The following is an 18,856-nucleotide window of genomic DNA, read 5'->3' as shown; positions in this document are numbered from 1 at the left end:
CCCTCTTTGATCAGCAACCACACCCTGCCTGCTCTTTCTCTTAATGGCCCTACTCTCTAGTTCCCCTTCTGTTAATTCACCTTTGCTTTGGTTCCCACCCCCCTGCCAAACTAGTTTAAATCCTCCCATGTGACACTAGTAAACATCCTGGCCAGAATATTTATGTCCTTCCAGTTTAGATGCAACCCATCCTTCTTGTAGGTCCCATCTACCCGGAAGAGATCCCAATGGTCCAGATATCTGAAACTCTCCCGCCTACACCGGCTGTTTTGAGCACGTGAGGGATCTCCGAACACGCTCCCCTTCATCTGAGGTGGGTTTGCCAAGGAGAGAGGACATGGTTTCAATGATTTCCTAGTTTAAATTATAGCATATTCATTTGAATATTAGAATATACAGCATAGGAACAAACCGTTCATATCATTAGATCTATGTTGGGCGGCACAGTGGTTAGCACTGCTACCTCACAGCGCCAGGAACCTGGGTTTGATTTCCGGCTTGGGTCACTGTCTGTGTGGAGTTTGTACGTTCTCCCTGTGTCTGCGTGGGTTTCCTCTGGGTGCTCCGGTTTCTTCCCGCAGTCCAAAGATGTGCAGGTTAGATGGATTGGCCATGCTAATTTGCCGCTTAGGGTAAATGCATGGGGTTATGGGGATAGGGTGGGTGGGATTGTGGTCGGTGCAGACTCGATGAGCTGAATGGCCTCCTTCTGCACTGTAGGGAATTCCATGGACACAGTATGAAATGTAATTAACAAATTCCAAATGAAGAATTTCTGATCACGAAAAGTAATGCAATTGAATTAACTTTTTGTAGAAAGGCACTAATCTTATTGAAAGTTTTTAGCTTAAAATGAGTTCTAAAACACATAACTCTTCTTACAGATGAACCAATAGGAGGAATTAATAGACGCAGAGTTTCTGAAAACGCTCATCCCCAGTCCTTTAATATCGAAGCAGGTCGTGAACAGCTGCCAACTCTCGCACCCGAACAAACTTCTCTTCATGAAAGTGAGGGTCTGTTGTATATGAATTTTTAGTAGAACAAATACCAACCTTTTCAGATCCTGTTTTAAAAAGTCTTTTATGGAGAGAAAAAGTGACTTTGTCTTCTCAATTCATTTGTCTTATGACCAGCTATACTTTTCTACTTCAACTCTGCAGGATCTATTGGAAACTCGCGAAGCTCAACACAAATGAACTCCTATTCTGATAGTGGTTACCAGGAAGCAGGCAGTTACTACAGCAGCCAGAACTTGATCAAGACTAACCCAAGAAACCTACAAGAACCTGTTCAGAGCAGCACCAACAGTAATCACCTAGTGCGAAATTCTAGGCCAGAGGGTCAGACTGTTGGCCAGGTACTATGTTTTAAGGAAGCTGATGGCTTAACTTAAGACTTCTTCAGAAAACATTTCCTCAGTCTTTTCTGGTAATTTAAACAGGCCATCCACAAATCATTGATTCTGAGTATACACTGGGACCTGTTCATCATAAACTTCTACCACATTCCCGACCAGAATATGTAAGGTTACAGAGCAATTCCACTTTAAATATTTCTGATAGGTGCCCACTCCACTATTGGCACATTGGGTACCTGCCATAACAAAGGGTGAAAATTAAAACATATCCCTAGTGTCCCAAAATCCCAGACCTAGCCGCCTTTGGGTTGAGTTTTAACCATTGATTCCTATCTTTTGTTTCTCAGGTCCAGGACTGACCAAGATATGGGCTTTTCTTATTCCAGTCCACAGAATAGACTAGTAATTAGGAGTAGGGGCGTGTCTGAGTAGGAATAACAGTTACCTAGCACATCATAGGCCAGGCCTGGGAGTTCCCTTCCCTAATATCCAATGTCTGACGTAAGAGGTCATTCTAGAACAGACATGGTGACCTCAGGCCCCAACAGAAAGTGACAGCCTGGGGAAAACCCTGGTACATCCAGGTCCTGAACAAATTTGCATGCATTCTGCCTTGCTTCCAACCAACCTAATAGTGGGAAAGTTCTGGAAAGCCTGTGGATTTTTTGTTTCTAAAAAAAATTAAAGTTTCCAGTTTACTAAAACTGTATCTCCAGCTAAATTTTCTGTATTAAATGCCAAAGGAAATAATAAACTCTATATGAAATGGACTTTACAATTCAACTGACAGTAAAGTATTGCAAATTTTGGAAATTGTCATGAGAAATTGCAACTGAATGCTGTGATTTTTATAAGAGAGCATTGTTCCGGTCACAGTAGATTGGCAACTTTCAGAAAGAAATTCAAATTTCTGGTTATTCACTGAAAAAGACCACATAACAAGATTTTAGCCCTTCTTCAACATCTCACCAAATTGGATTTCCCCGGTTTGAGCATGGGCCTCACTTGCATCCTTGCATTGTGACTCCAAATCAGATTCGCCTCTGCTCCACGTTCTGGCTGTTGGCAGATTCCCTTTCTGCTTTCTTTAAGCTGCTCCTAGGTTGACCACCTTAGCGACTGATTATTGTTTGGTCTATCTACGCTTTATTAAAAATTCCTAACCCCTATAGCTCATCTCCATGGCAATGTTTGCCTGTTCCCAGATATAAAATGCTAATTAATTATCTTTAATTTAAACCTGTCCTTTTATCTTAAAAGTCTAAAGATACTTTGAAACTACTCTTATTTATCAATGGCCTTCAACCTTCTCTGTTCTGGGGAAATTACATGAATAAGATAAGCCCTCAGACAAACCTCAAGATATTTAATGAGGTTTCTATTGCTTAACTTCTAGCAATTCATCATGGCTTCGCTAACATAAATTTTGATCCATCTGCCATCCCTCAGACCAGGTACTCTTTCATTTATCCATTTAAAATTTACAATTTCCAAACCTAAAATAATGTATACACATTTGTAGTAGTACACTTAGCTGCCCTAATACTGAAGAGTTACTAAAACGTTGCACAAACCTTCTGAAGTGCAATTGCAAAATTGAGGATTTCTATTCTAAGATCACTAGTGTATTTAGATATTCAATCTTTAACTTTCAGCCTCTCTGCTTCTGAGCGAGGGCAGACCTGCTTCCAAGCTGCGCATCATTGTTGCTGCAAACCTGTTATTAGGAATGCCAACCCACATTTCTGGTCTTTCTCACCCTATGATGAGGTGCTTCACCTCCAGTAGGTATCTCCTCCCTACAGCAGTGCTAATGAGATTAGAAATTTTGTAGCTTTGGGAGTTGACCTTGCTCCCTTCTGTCACTCCATGGCACTGCTTCCTTATGCCGTACAACTTTGTTCTTTAAATTCATATGTCTTTTTTGAAGTTTATTTTATTAATGTTTCCATTTGCAGCAGCTGACCATAATATGTGCTCCATGTTTTTGTGGATGATAATCTATATGTCCAACATAGTTCATGAAGATTTGTGTAATAATGCTGACTATCTAATGCCAATTTCAAGTTTGCTAATTAAATATAGACAAACTCAGATGAATTGCCAATCTTGACTAGATGTCTTGGATGTATAATACGGGAGACTGATGACAAAAGAGCACATTCCTATATTGGTTCACTTGATTGGAGAAAAGTTTGCACAGTGTGGGATTGATGGCATCTATAGATTTGTCCAAAGATTTGTCAAGAAGACGATGCAGATAGAAAGGATAAGGATTATATTAAAGGAGTAGAGTTTTTTTGTAAAATAAAAATGCATTTTTAGCCAGGTTTAATGTGTATGCACTCATCTTTATCTTTTTGAAACATTGTTAATTCATTTGGCATTGTTTTTTGGTAAAAACAGGTGAATGTTGCTGTTACAACCAATAGGGCAATGAGAAGAGTTAGTTCGGTTCCATCTAGAACGCAATCGCCAGCTTATGGCACTGGAATGTCACCATCGAGGGGATCACTGAGAACATCTCTAGGAAGTGCTTATGGATCACCAGCATTAACTGAACCTCGGTCCAGTAACTCCACAGTGTATTTGTCTTCAACATTGCCAGCCCAGAGAGCAGGTTCTCCACATACTGCACAGAGGTCTACATCACCAGCTACAGTTAGACGAATTGGTTCAGTTACAAGACAGTCCACTAATTCCAGCAGAGCCACCTCTCCATACCAGACTTTGGGTTCTTCATTGAGACTGGGTTCGCCTCTCACTTTAGCAGCTGCACAAACGAGAGTAAACTCTCCGCCCCTAGCTCAAACCGGATCATCATCCCCTGCACGGTCCACTATGACTGCTGTTCCTCAACGTATGACAGCACCACTACAAAGATCCCATGCCATTGATGCTGATTTTTATTGTCTCCAGTCACCAGAAATCTATGAGAGGATGGTTCCACCACGACCAGACAGCCTTGCAGGTCTGTTTTGTGATAACAAAAACTTCAACACTTTTCAGGCAAAAGTTTATTTTGTGGGGTAAATGGTGTATAATATGAATTGCTTCTGTTGGCATTTAATTTGCCTTCTGCAGTTAACATCTCAAATTTCCTAATGTTTCCCACAAAGGTGAAAAACTAATAAAATTCTAGGAATATGCTACTATTTGCCTTTATATGCTACAGTATTCAGCCAATTAAAAGTAATCCCAACAAAAAAATTGAAGTCTCCCCAATTTGTACTTGTGCTCACTTTTCTATTTAATTAGCAGCACTCTGATAACCATTATAAATTGTAGCTCCTTAAATAGCAGTGCTTTTCTTTCAAGAGTGTGATGACACAAAGTAAGGCAAGGAAAAGAAAAACATGCTTAAAAATTATTTATGGTCACCCTCTCAACCTTGCCATCGCATGTTGGTCTCTCTTTATCCACTGCCTCGATCACCAATAAGGATAACTCTGATCATTCCCTTATAACCCTCACCATTTGCATCCTCTACCTCCTCCCACTTCCCTCTGCATTCAGCACTGAAAAAGCATTTTCCCCCAAATCACTTGCAGCAACACTTTTTAAGCCCAAATCACTTTTAAGGACTTTTAAACTCTCTTACCTTTTGGCCCTCTGATCACCATGGTGCATCTGCAGCTGTCAATCTACTGAATTATCTTCACCTCTGCCGTTGCTCTCTTCACCGATAAAATCCTTTATTCTCCCACCATTGGATTTGTGCCTTTCTTCCTCATAGTGAGTTCATAATTGCTAATGGGATGATGGGTAGCAGAGACCAAAAGAAAATTGGCCTATGAATAATCTTTGGCCTTTTTAATAATCTCTCAAATGCTTTAGAGATCATTAGGGAAAAGAATCTGCAAATACTTTGTCCTCCATTTGCCAAACATAGAAGTAGAGATCTTAAAATAGTCTGTTTTTTACTCTCAGACTATCACTTTCATTTAATGGAACAAATGTTTTATTTTCTTTCCAGTTGTCTCCAGTTTGTTTAGATTCAGCCCTTACTATCATCTACAGGCCGTCACATAATTATGTGGTGCTTGTGTCACTGTAGAATTTTTGTTTTGTCTTGTTTGCTTTTTGTGCCCGTACAAATTAAGTGAAATAATTTTGATTGAATGTTCTAAAATCAGTCCATTTGGGGAGTTGACATAGACCAGTGAAGATTGATGTGATGATTATGTGGAGCTTAGTGCAGAAGAAAATGCTAGTGACAAAGCTTTGGATGATTTTTGGCATTATGCCTAGTAACTGCTTCTTTGTAGTCTCCAAAACTTGAATTTAGAGGCAACAGACATGGGTGATTTTGACACGAGGAGCCAAGCAATAGAGCAGAGATGGAAGTAAGTAGTCTTGGGCAATGGGTATGTAATTTGAGCTGTGGGTCAAACAATGCTGAGGTTGTGTGCAGTCTGATTTGACCTGAGTGTGTAGCAAAAAAAAGGGTATCTTGTCTGTTGTAGAAGTGCAAAGATTTTGGAATATGTGCAAAACATTAGCTTCATTATGTTGTTGAATTCTGGCTCATTCACAATTTAATTACAAAGAATTACAACAGAAAAGCAACTCACTTAGCTCAAATGGGCTATGCTGATGGTCATCCTTCACATGAGTAGTCCTAATCCCATGTACCTGCTCAGTCCTAATATCTCCTTTATTCCCTTGCCTTCAGTTATCAACCTGTACTTATCATTTACTTGGATTGTGAATTCCTTAACTTTCCAAAATCTTTTGAAAGAAAAAGAATTTTTATTCTCTATCCTAAATCTTTTGCGCTTGTTGTTTTATCAATGCTCTCTTGTTTTAGATCCTTCAACACTGGAAGTGGTTTGGTTCTATCGACACTGCCACATCCCATCACAATTTTTAATAACTCTCAAATTCCACCTCAAACTCCTCTTCTAATAGAATTGTTCAACTGTTGAGATTTCAAAAGCGTGTCTGAAGGCACGAGATGATTTTATGGTCAAGGGAAGTGATGGAGTAGAACTGAGTACCAAAGACATACACATGGAAGTGCACCCTACTATGTGTATTAGTAACTTTTTAAAAATTCATTTATGGGATGTGGGTGTCACTGGCTAGGCCAGCATTTATTTCCTATCCCTAGTTTCCGTTCAGAAGGTGGTGGTGCGTTGCCTTCTTGAACCACTGCAGTCCCTGAGGTTTAGTTACACCCACAGTGCTGTTAGGGAGAGTGTTCCAGGATTTTGATCCAGCGACAGTGAAGGAACAGCAATATATTTCCAAGTCAGGATGGTAAATGGAACTTCTATGTGGTGATGTTCTCAAGGAGCAGGCTGAGGGTAAGAGAGTTGGTTTTCTGACTTGAATTAATTATTTATTTTTTCAGTTAATTTTGGGTTTAAAATCGGAGGTTTTTTTCAAAACCGGAAGTAGGGCCAGGAGAGGCCTGGGGAAGTTTTTGGAGGGTTTAAAAGCGCACCAAAGTATACAGCGGGCAGCATCGTAGCGGGCAGCAGAGTGAGTGGGAAGTTGAGTGAGCTGTCAGGGCTTTGGCTCACAGGGCTTGGACGAGCAGGGGTGAGTTTTTGTTTCCTTACACTCTTATTAACTTTTCACTGTCTTACTTGACATAAAGTGTCCAGTATGAGTGTGAAACCAGTGTGTTGTTCCCAGTGTAGGATGTGGGAGGTCCTGGAGGCATCTGGCCTCCCGGACATCCACATCTGTGAGGGGTGTGTCGAGCTGCGGTTCCTGAGGGACCGTGTTAGGGAGCTGGAACTGCAGCTCGAGGATCTTGGGCTAATGAGGGAGAATGAGGAGGTGATAGACAAGAGCTATCATCAGGTGGTCACACCAGGGCCACGGGAGGAGGCCAAGTGGGTGACGGCCAGGAAGGGTAAGGCTAGGGTGGTTGAGAGCACCCCAGTGGATTTGCCCCTGCACAACAAGTACTCCTGCTTGAGTACTGCTGGGGGGGACAGCCCGCCTGGGGGAAGCAGCAGTGGCCGTGTCTCCGGAGTGGAGTCCAGCCCTGTAACTCAGAGGGCTAAGGAAAAGAGGAGGAAGGCGGTATTAATCGGGGACTCGATGGTGAAGGGGACAGACAGGCGTTTCTGCGGAGGTAGGCGGGAGTCTCGCATGGTGGTCTGCCTCCCTGGGGCCGGGATCCAGGATGTCGCTAGTCGCGTCCCGGAAATCCTGAGGTGGGAGGGAGAGGAGCCTGAGGTAGCGGTACATATTGGTACCGCTGATGTGGGTAGGAAGGGAGAAGGGGTCATGAAAAGGGAGTACAGGGAATTAGGGAGACAGCTGAGAAAGAGGAAAGCAAAGGTAGTAATCTCAGGATTACTGCCTGTGCCACGGGAAGGTGAGGGCAGGAATGGAGTGAGGTGGAAGATGAATGTGTGGCTGAGGGACTGGTGCAGGGGGCAGGGATTCAGGTTCCTGGACCATTGGGACCTCTTTAGGGGCAGGGGTGATCTGTATACAAAAAACGGGTGGAACTTGAATCACAGGGGGACCAATATCCTGGCCGGTAGGTTGGCTAAGGCTACTGGAGAGAATTTAAACTAGATAGGTTGGGGGGAGGGGAGCTAGAAGAGTTGACTAGGATCAAGGAACTAATTGATGGGGGGGGAGGATGTGGGGGTAAGGGGAATTACAAAATTAATGGTAGAGGAGAGGGTGCAAGTGAATGAAGGCGGTAATTTAGATAAGGGAGTAGAGGGAGAGGGTGTTCGCGACTCATCAAAGCGGGTCCAGATAAAAGCTGGAATAAGGACACTTTGCCTGAATGCACGAAGCATTCGGAACAAGGTGAATGAGTTGATGGTGCAAATCAGCACAAGTGGGTACGATCTAGTGGCCATTACAGAAACGTGGCTGAAAGGTGACCAGGACTGGGAGATGAATATCCAGGGGTATCAGGCGTTTAGGAAGAATAGACAGGAAGGAAAAGGTGGTGGGGTCGCGCTATTAATAAGAGATAATATCAGGGTAGTACTGAGGGATGACATAGGCTCTGAGGAACAAAACGTGGAATCATTATGGGTAGAGATGAGGAATAGTAGAGGGAGAAAGACACTAGTAGGTGTGGTATATAGGCCCCCAAATAATAATGTTGAGGTAGGGAGGGCTATAAACAAGCAGATAAGGGATGCGTGTAAAAACGGAACGGCAATAATCATGGGGGACTTCAACATGCACATTGACTGGCAGACTCAAGTCGGTAAGGGTGGAATGGAGGAAGAGTTCTTAGAATGCTGTCGGGATAGTTTCCTTGAACAGCATGTTACGGAACCGACGAGGGAACGAGCTATTTTGGATCTGGTATTGTGTAACGAGGTAGGTAGAATTAAGGAACTTATTGTGAAGGACCCTCTTGGGTCTAGTGACCACAATATGGTCGAATTTCTGATTCAGATGGAAGAGGAGAAAGTTTGGTCCCAAACCAGTGTCCTCTGTTTGAACAGAGGGAAATATGATAGGATGAGGGATGAATTGGCTAAGGTAGACTGGGAGAGCAGGCTGGCAGGTAGGATAGCTGAGGAACAGTGGAGGATTTTTAAGGAGATCCTTTTCAGTTCTCAGCAAAAATATATTCCAGCAAAAAACAAGGATTGTAAGAAAAGGGAGAACCAGCCGTGGATAACGAAGGAAATAAAGGAGAGTATTAAAATAAAAACAGCTGCATACAGAGTGGCCAAAAATAGTGGAGAAACAAGTGATTGGGAAAAATTTAAGAAACAACAAAGAGAGACTAAGAAAGCGATAAAGAAAGGAAGGATAGACTATGAAGCTAGGCTAGCAACTAATATAAAAAATGATAGTAAAAGTTTTTATAAATATATAAAAAGGAATAGAGTGGCGAGAGTGAATGTTGGACCCTTGGAGGACGAGAGGGGGGAGTTAATAGTGGGAAATGAGGATATGGCTGAGTCTTTAAATAAGTTTTTTGTGTCGGTCTTCACGGTGGAGGACACAAATAGTTTGCCAAATATTAACGATAGAGGGTTGGCAGCAGGAGAAATACTTAATACAATTAATGTTACCAGAGAGGCAGTGCTGGGTAGACTAATGGGACTGAAGGTGGACAAGTCCCCGGGTCCGGATGGAATGCATCCCAGGGTATTGAAAGAAATGTCAGAGGTAATAGTGGATGCGTTAGTGATTATTTATCAAAACTCGTTGCATTCTGGGGTAGTGCCGGTTGATTGGAAAACGGCTAATGTTACGCCGCTGTTTAAAAAAGGAAGGAGACAAAAGGCGGGTAACTATAGGCCGGTCAGCTTAACGTCTGTAGTAGGGAAAATGCTGGAATCCATTATTAAAGAGGAGATAGCAGGGCATCTGGATAGAAATGGTTCGATCAATCAGACGCAGCATGGATTCATGAGGGGAAAGTCGTGCTTGACGAACATGTTGGATTTTTATGAAGATGTGACTAGGGCGGTTGATGGAGGAGAACCGGTGGATGCGGTGTTTTTGGATTTCCAAAAGGCATTTGATAAGGTGCCCCATAAAAGGCTGCTGAAGAAGATTAGGGCACACGGAGTTGGGGGTAGTGTGTTAAAGTGGATTGGGGACTGGCTATCCGACAGGAAGCAAAGAGTCGGAATAAATGGGTGTTTTTCCGGTTGGAGGAAGGTAACTAGTGGCGTGCCGCAGGGATCGGTACTCGGGCCGCAACTATTTACCATTTATATAGATGATCTGGAGGAGGGGACGGAGTGTAGGGTAACGAAGTTTGCAGACGACACAAAGATAAGTGGAAAAGTGAATCGTGTGGAGGACGGAGAAGATCTGCAGAGAGATTTGGACAGGCTGAGTGAGTGGGCGAGGATATGGCAAATGGAGTATATCGTTGAGAAATGCGAGGTTATACACTTTGGAGGAAATAATAACAAATGGGATTACTATCTCAATGGAAACAAATTAAAACATGCTACCGTGCAAAGGGACCTGGGGGTCCTTGTGCATGAGACGCAAAAGCCCAGTCTGCAGGTACAACAGGTGATCAAGAAGGCAAATGGGATGTTGGCCTATATTGCGAGGGGGATAGAATATAAAAGCAGGGATGTCTTGATGCACCTGTACAGGGCATTGGTGAGGCCGCAGCTGGAATACTGTGTGCAGTATTGGTCCCCTTATATGAGGAAGGATATATTGGCATTGGAGGGAGTGCAGAGAAGGTTCACCAGGTTGATACCGGAGATGAGGGGTTTGGATTATGAGGAGAGGCTGAGGAGATTGGGTTTGTACTCGTTGGAGTTTAGAAGGATGAGGGGGGATCTTATGGAGACTTATAAGATAATGCGGGGGCTGGATAGGGTGGAGGCGGAGAGATTCTTTCCACTTAGTAAGGAAGATAAAACTAGAGGACACAGCCTCAAAATAAAGGGGGGTCGGTTTAAGACAGAGTTGAGGAGGAACTTCTTCTACCAGAGGGTGGTGAATCTCTGGAATTCTCTGCCCACTGAGGTGGTGGAGGCTACCTCGCTGAATATGTTTAAAGCGCGGATGGATGGATTCCTGATCGGTAAGGGAATTAAGGGTTATGGGGATCAGGCGGGTAAGTGGTACTGATCCACGTCAGATCAGCCATGATCTTATTGAATGGCGGGGCAGGCTCGAGGGGCTAGATGGCCTACTCCTGCTCCTATTTCTTATGTTCTTATGTTCTTGTCCTTCTAGCTGGTAGTGGCTGTGGGTTTGGAAGGTGCTGCCTAACGAAGCTTGGTGAATTCCTGCAGTGCATCTTGTAGGTGATACACAAGGTTGCCACTGTTCGTCGGTGGTAGAGGGACTGAAAGTTTGTGGAAGGGGTAGCGTTTACGTGAGGGGGCGAGACCAAGAATGGATCCCCCGGGGCATCCCAGCAATGACCCTGAAGAGCTGTGTAAAAAAAACTATGACGCGCTTTTTATATTGGAACAAATAAGAGTAGACGCTACTCAAGAACTGTATTGATGGGGTGGAGGAAGCTAACATAAAAAGCTCCATAAAATAAGTCAAGAAATGCAATGGTCATAGAGGATTTTGTTCCCAAGGATAGTCTGGCATGGTGTGTGTAAATTCAACTTGAGGAATTTGAGCAGGAATTTATGGGAGGAATTAGACAAAAATTAACAGAGGAATAAATGTGAAACATTTGAGGAATTTTGCATTCTCAGAAATTCCTTGCGCAAGGAATCTGTCACTCCAAAAGATTAGGTGTCAAAAAAAACTTAAACCTGGTAAACATAATCAAAACTTAAGTTACACCAACTGTTGTTATCGGACATCATGCAAAGCCTGCAGGAGGATAATATGATGTGGAGATGCCGGTGTTGGACTGGGGTAAGTAAGCACAGTAAGAAGTCTCACAACACCAGGTTAAAGTCCAACAGGTTTATTTGGTAGCAAATACCATAAGCTTTCGGAGCGCTGCCCCTTGGTTGAAGGGGCAGCGCTCCGAAAGCTTCTGGTATTTGCTACCAAATAAACCTGTTGGACTTTAACCTGGTGTTGTGAGACTTCTTACGGAGGATAATATGACAGCATGTCTTTTGCTAGCTATAAAGTGAGGCCTTAGCGGCTGAACAGAAACAGTATATAGTCATAAATGTGGGAATTTGAATGTGTTCAAAGGACTAAGTTATCTGGATCAGTTTGGATAGGAGTTTTGGCAGTGGACGTTCATCGCATAAATTGTGCGGGAAATGGAAACAACGAATCTCTGATATAAAGATCAGTTGCAGACTTTGAAGCAAATTCTTCCCAAGGATTTTACCTTCTATTTCCACTGACTTTGAGAAATAGCTGAAATTAACCAGAGCAGATTAGCAAAATCTTATTCTCTTGACCCTGGCGACTCACCTCGAGTTCCTATGGATTGATCCTTGCTTCTCTATCCCCCACCACCCATAATCATCCCATCTGCATTATCCTGCAATGACATTACAGATTGCAATGACATTACAGATATAAGGTCAGTTTCTGCATACATGGTGGATGCCCAAGTCTACTGATCCACCACTTCTCACAATGCATCAACTTGTCTGACCTGACATCATAGATGGGCCCCACTTTGGGTCCCCATCCGTGCCACGTTTAAAATCCTTGTCTTTAATTTGCTTCACCTTGCCTCATAAATGCCCTGAAAACTGTTTTTCTCCAGCCTTCTTTGCCCCAACTACTCCTCATTCCTAACCAATCCCATGTTCCACATTCCTGTGATTGACTCTTCTGTACCCTTTGCTCCATGTTGCTAATCCCACTATTCCAGCTTGTGTTTTGTGTTTTTAAAAAAATGAATTCCATAGTTATTCAAATACTGCAACTTTGCAGAAGCAGTAGAGTGTATATAAATGCCATGGGAGTGTCGTTTATTTCATGGACGTTATATTCTAAAGTAATTGAGTTATTGTCTGAATAATTGAGTTTTTTCCTGTCTTTAAAAGTAATTGAATATTGAAGGGAACAACACCATTATTCTTTCTTCGTGGAAAATAACAATCAAATGATAACTGCCCCATGTGGTGCAGTTCTGTCACATGTATGGAAGAACAAGGTAACCTGCCATCCCCAGGGGAGTGTTTTTCAGTCAGTCAGTGTGTAAATTGCCTCTTGATAAATTTCACACCTGCCTACTCAAATTCCAACATTGTTTTACCTGTTTAGTTTTGCGAATATCAAAAAGCACGAAGATGTGGTCATATTGCTATCAAACTGCAGTCTGATTTCTAACCGTGACTTTGCAGTAGATTTGATATTTCTTTCATTTCTAAGTTGAATTAATTTAATGTTTTTTAAAAATTGTACATGGAATGGCTTTGGTAGTGCTGTGAGACCTTACAGTATCATGCTCAAGTACTTTTCTGAAAAGACAGCTCACCTTTTTTAAAAGTCAGCTTTTTATTTAATACAAAGATTGTGGTTAACCTCAGGATAAAGTGCTGTCATCACCAAGATGCATCTGTCTGCTAGGCACAAAGAGCAGCAGATTATGGTAGTCAGCAGTTAGATGATGATCTGGAGGGGGAGAGGATCTGTAAGTAGGGAGCCTCATTTCAAAATATAGGAGTCTCCCATTTAAGACAGAGAAAGGGACAAATTTCTTTGGAGGGTTATTAGTGACTGGAATTCTCTACCCCAATGAGCAACGGAGACTGGTGTCATTGAATATATTCAAGGCTAAGTTAGACATTTTTGATCTACAAAGGTTATGACAGGAAATTGGAGTTATGGCCACAATGAAATTAACCATGATCTTATTAAATGGCAGAGCAGGCTGAAGGAGCCAAATGGTCTATTGCTCCTATTTTTTATGTGGTCATAACTCTCCAACCAGTTGAAATAGTCTTTAAAACTTTTAATCTCTTGCCCTCCTCTGTTACATTGAAAATAGTCTCAGTACATCTTACATCTCCATCTTACAATCTACATTAGGATGTAGATAGGCTGGAAAATTGGGCGGGGATCCTGGATTCAGGATTCAATCCTGGACCGGGGAGCGGCGCGGGCTTGGAGGGCCGAAGGGTCTGTTCCTGTGCTGTTTTGTTCTTTGTTCTATCTCCTCAGTACTGTAGCTTTCCATCAATCCTGAACTTGTGCACTCTGATTTCTAGTCGCTTGGGTAGCACAGAACCTGAGGATTACTGGAAAAGAAAGACAAGCTTTCAAAACTTTTTCATCTTGCACTCGTCAAGACAGATGCAAGAGTACCAAATTTCACAGGAAGCAACGATTTATATTGCATGAGAAAAGGAGTTGACTAGTCGAATCTGATAGCATTGCCATGGTGAATGCACCAGGGAACAATTGTCCCACACACTTTTGTTTAATTCAAAAATGGCACAGTGCCTGGATATATTCCTTTTGCTTGCAGCGGGCAGATGCCTGCATATGAATATATGTAGCTTCATGCAAGCATAAGCGAGCCACATTGTGAGCCCGACAGGTCCTGAATTGTTAGTGTAATTCTGACGCACTTGGGATTGTTCAGCAAGTGCTCTGAAATTACAGATTCATTTATAATATTATGTTCTGAGTTTTGTAAGCAGGGGCTGGCTCATTATAATCAGTACCCATGCCAGAGTGAACGACCCGAAGGGATATGGTGTTCGGTACGACCTGCCAATGATTGGGACATACTGCTTATATAACTGGACTTGCACAAGCACCAAAGTTAATAGATATATACCACATTACTCATCTACGTGGCAAGTAAAACATCTTTTTGGCTTGACGGCAGCATCCTGTCACTGAGAAATAACTACTTGTGTTGCTATGCATAGTAGCAGCATGAAACTGCTAGCTTCACCTGTTACTCAAATTTTTGAGATATCTTGCCCTACCAGGATAATTTGAGGTGGAATGGACACTTTCTAGGTCTAAAAAAGGTGGCTGAAGGCCCATTTGTGAATGTGTGCGATACACAGTGAGCAATGGTTATTTTTCAAAATTTGTACTTCAGTAAGTATTTTATTACTACTTCCCATAACCTCTTTGGTTTTCTGAACATTTGATCTATTTTGGAACACGAGGCATTCAAACCAGCGAGCACCCATCTTCCCCCAAACTGAACCTGTCCAGCTCTGACGAAGGATCATCCCAACTCGGGTTAGCTCTATTCTCTCTCCACAGATGCTGTAGATCTGCTGAGATTTTCCAGCATTTTCTATTTTTGACCCAGTCCAATGCTAGTTTGGAGTTCTATTTATCCTTTATGCTAGAACTTTGGTCCCAGTTTTATTCAGGGTTAGCTCATTCTTGTCCTAGAACTGGTTCCAGTGCTCCATGAATTTGTGACCCTCTTTCCTACACCACTCTCTTCACTCTTGCATTTACTTTCCTGGCTGTTATATCCCAATTAGTATGTGGCTCAGATCTCCTGATACTCCGTTAGCAGGACATCCTCCCTGTTTTTTACTATGTCGTTGGTTCCAATGATAATTACAGCAAATAGTTCTTGCCTCAGACTCCTCTCCCTTTTCAAGTTTCTTTCCAACCACTTTAAAATATCCTTTTTCCTGGCATTGGATAGACAACACTCTCCACTAAACTCATCACAACTGCAGAGGATACCCTTAATTCCCGCAAATAATTGAAACCCTGAGGACTTTATTTATTTATTCCCCCTTTTCCCTACCCACCTTGAATTACCTCCTATTTCATGACATCCTGATTAGAATTCTGACCATGTTCCTCAGTCTTCCATCTCATCTCCATAAGCAGTTGGATAGGATCAGCTTCTGCAGTTCCTCCTTATCTGTCATGACCAGGTTGGTTCTCTGTAGCTTTCTGATCGTCAGTCACTATCAGATGTCAGCCTTGACTTGGTAATACCACTGTTGTCTGCGAGAGTAAGAAAATGCAAGTTCATCTCCCACTTCAGGGACTTGAGGGCATTAAATGAGATGATTTGCTGGAGGTGCCATCTCTCAGATGGAATGCTATAGAGAGGCATGTCTGTCTTTTAGCTGAATGTAAAGATCCTATGGATGTATTCAAAGTAAAGCAGGGCAGTTCTTGCTGATATCTAGCAAATGTTTATCTCTCATAGAGTCAGAGGTTTACAGCATGGAATCAGGCCCTTCAGTCCAACTCGTCCCTGTCGCCCAGTTTTTACCATTAAGCTAGTCCCAATTGCCTGCATTTGGCACATATCCCTCCATACCAATTTTGCCCATGTAACTGTCTAAATGGTTTGTAAAAGACAAAATTGTACCCGCCTCTGCTACTACCTCTGGCAGCTCGTTCCAGACACTCACCACCGTCTGTTTGAAAAAATTGCCTCTCTGGACCCTTTTGTATCTCTCCCCTCTCATCTTAATCCTATGTCCTCTAGTTTTAGACTCCCCTACCTTTGGGAAAAGATGTTAACTGTCTATCTTAGCAATGCCCCTCATTATTTTATAGACCTCTATAAGATCACTCTTCAGCCTCCTACTTTCCAGGGGAAAAAAATTTCAGTCTATCCAGCCTCTCCTTATAACCCAAACCATCAGGTCCCAGTAGCATCCTAGTAATTGTTTTCTGCACTCTTTCTGGTTTAATATCCTTTCTGTAATAGGATGACCAGAACTGTTGCACAGTATTTCAAGTGTGGCCTTACCAATGTCTTGTACAACTTCAACAAGACATCCCAACTCCTGTACTCAATGTTCTGACCAATGAAACCAAGCATGCCGATTGCCTTCCTCACTACCCTGTCCACCTGTGACTCCACTTTCAAGGAGCTATACACCCTAGATCTCTTTGTTCTATAACTCTCCCCAACGCTCTACTATTAACTGAGTAAGTCCTGCTCTGGATCAATCTACCAAAATGCAGTACCTCACATTTATCTAAATTGAACTCCATCTGCCATTAATCAGCCCACTGACCCAATTGATCAAGATCCCGCTGCAATCCTAGATATCAGTAAGGATAGGCAACAACACCTCCTCCACGATCGTCCTCTTACTATACTCCTTATACACCGATGACTGTGTGGCCAAATTCCCCTCCAACTCAATTTTCAAGTTTGCTGATGACACCACCGTAGTAGGTCGGATCTCAAACAATGATGAGACGGAGTACAGGAAAGAAATAGAGAATCTGGTGAACTGGTGCGACAGCAATAATCTCTCCCTCAATGTCAACAAAACGAAGGAGATTGTTGTCGACTTCAGGAAGTGTAATGGAGGACATGCCCCTGTCTACATCAATGGGGACAAAGTAGAAATGGTTGAAAGCTTCAAACGTTTAGGTGTCCAGGTCACCATTGACCTGCCGTGGTCCCTCCATGCCAACACTATGGTTAAGAAAGCCCATCAACGCCTCTACTTTCTCAGGAGGCTAAGGAAATTTGGCATGTCTGCTACCACTCTCCCCAACTTTGACAGATGCACCTTAGAAAGCAGTCTTTCCGGTTGTGTCACAGCTTGGTATGGCTCCTGCTCTGTCCAAGACTGCAAGAAACTTCAAAGGGTTGTGAGCGAAGCCCAGTCCATCTCACAAACCAGCCTCCCATCCATTGACATTGTCCACGCTTCCCGCTGCCTCGGAAAAGCAGCCAGCATAATTAAGGACTCCACGCACCCGAACGTACTCTCTTCCACCTTCTTCCGTCGGGAAAAAGATACAGAAGTCTGAGGACACGTACCAACCGACTCGAACAGCTTCTTCCCTGCTGCCATCAGACTTTTTATTGGACCTACCTCACATTAAGTTGATCTTTCTCTACCCTTAGCTATGACTGTAACATTACATTCTGCACTCTCTCCTTTCCTTCTCTATGTACAGCATGCTTTGTCTGCAGTGCATAGTGTACTTTTCATTGTACACTAATACATGTATCAAATCAAATAACCTTAACTGTCCACTATGCCACCAATCTTGGTGTCATCTGCAAACTGAACTCTCAATCAACATCAATTTTTTTAAAAACTGGTCATTATTAAATTACCATTTGTGCAGCCTTGCTAAGTGCAAATTGACTGCCACATTTTACTACTTTATAATAGTGACTATGCTTCAAAATATGTAATTGATTGCGAGCACTTGGGGACATCCTGAGATTGTGGAACATGCTATATAAACGCAAGTTCTATCTTTTCTCTCTCCAGTATCTATCTCTCTGGTCTGCCTGTGTTCTGAAGGAAACTATCTTGATATTCCACCTGCCTCAAGAGTATTTTCATTTCACACGTACTGAGCCAGAGTAATACAGGCCATCTACTATTTGTTAGACTTTCTCCTGAACCCTTCAGCTTAATGTTCTCATTAAGTTGCCAAAACTGCATGCTGATAACAATGCGGCAAGGGTAACTTGGGCACTCAGGTCCCAAGTTTAAGGGCAACCAGCTGTGTAGCCTCCATTAAGAACAAGAGCTCAGCTTTAAAAGAGGATTTGAACATCTTGGACTGAAATGGGAACTTTCTTCGCTCAAAATGTTGTGCATCTTTGAAATTCTACATCCCAGTGATAGTTGTTTCATTGAGTACGTTCAAGATTGAGGTTGATTTTTGAATACTAAGGGAATTGGGGATAGATGAAATTGTCATGGAGGATCAGCAATGATTTTGTTGAATGGCAGAGCAGACTCCAGCACCTATTTATTTTGTTCTTGTGTTCTCCTTTGGTCCACCTTCTTATTTTGAGACTGACGCTCAGGATACAGTTTCTTAGCATCTATAATCTCAAGCTCTTTATAATTTTATATATTTCAATTAGATCACACCTCATTCTTTGAAACTCCCAGGAATATAGGCCTAACATGCTCGATTACTCTTCATAGGACAATCCCCATAAACTTAGTTGTGCGTTCGATAAGGTGCCTCACAAAAGGTTGCTGCAGGAGATTAAGGTACACGGAGTTGGGGGTAAAGTGTTAGCGTGGATTGAGGATTGGCTATCTAACAGGAAGCAGAGAGTTGAAATAAATGGGTGCTTTTCTGGTTGGGAGTTGGTGACTAGTGGAGTGCCGCAGGGATCGGTGCTGGGGCCTCAACTCTTTACCATATACATAGACGATCTGGAGGAGGGGACCGAGTGTAGGG

At 42.6% G+C, this 18,856-nt stretch overlaps 1 protein-coding gene across 4 annotated transcripts in view; it reads left to right on the top strand.

Annotated features, from left to right (window-relative positions):
* pkp4 (plakophilin 4) overlaps window positions 1-18,856 on the top strand; it is a 153,508-nt gene that overhangs the window by 70,866 nt on the left and 63,786 nt on the right. For 2 of the 4 annotated variants that reach the window (XM_078228320.1, XM_078228321.1), the window contains exons 5-7: window positions 885-1,010; window positions 1,164-1,360; window positions 3,767-4,331. In XM_078228320.1, coding sequence (XP_078084446.1) covers window positions 885-1,010; window positions 1,164-1,360; window positions 3,767-4,331 — 888 coding nt within the window. Of the gene's footprint in view, window positions 1-884; window positions 1,017-1,163; window positions 1,361-3,766; window positions 4,332-18,856 lie in introns of all 4 variants that reach the window. The other 2 variants (XM_078228317.1, XM_078228319.1) reach the window with 1 other exon arrangement.

Source organism: Mustelus asterias, chromosome 14, assembly GCF_964213995.1.
Source record: "Mustelus asterias chromosome 14, sMusAst1.hap1.1, whole genome shotgun sequence".
NCBI lineage: Eukaryota > Metazoa > Chordata > Chondrichthyes > Carcharhiniformes > Triakidae > Mustelus > Mustelus asterias.
This window is presented reverse-complemented; position numbering and strand designations above follow the sequence as displayed.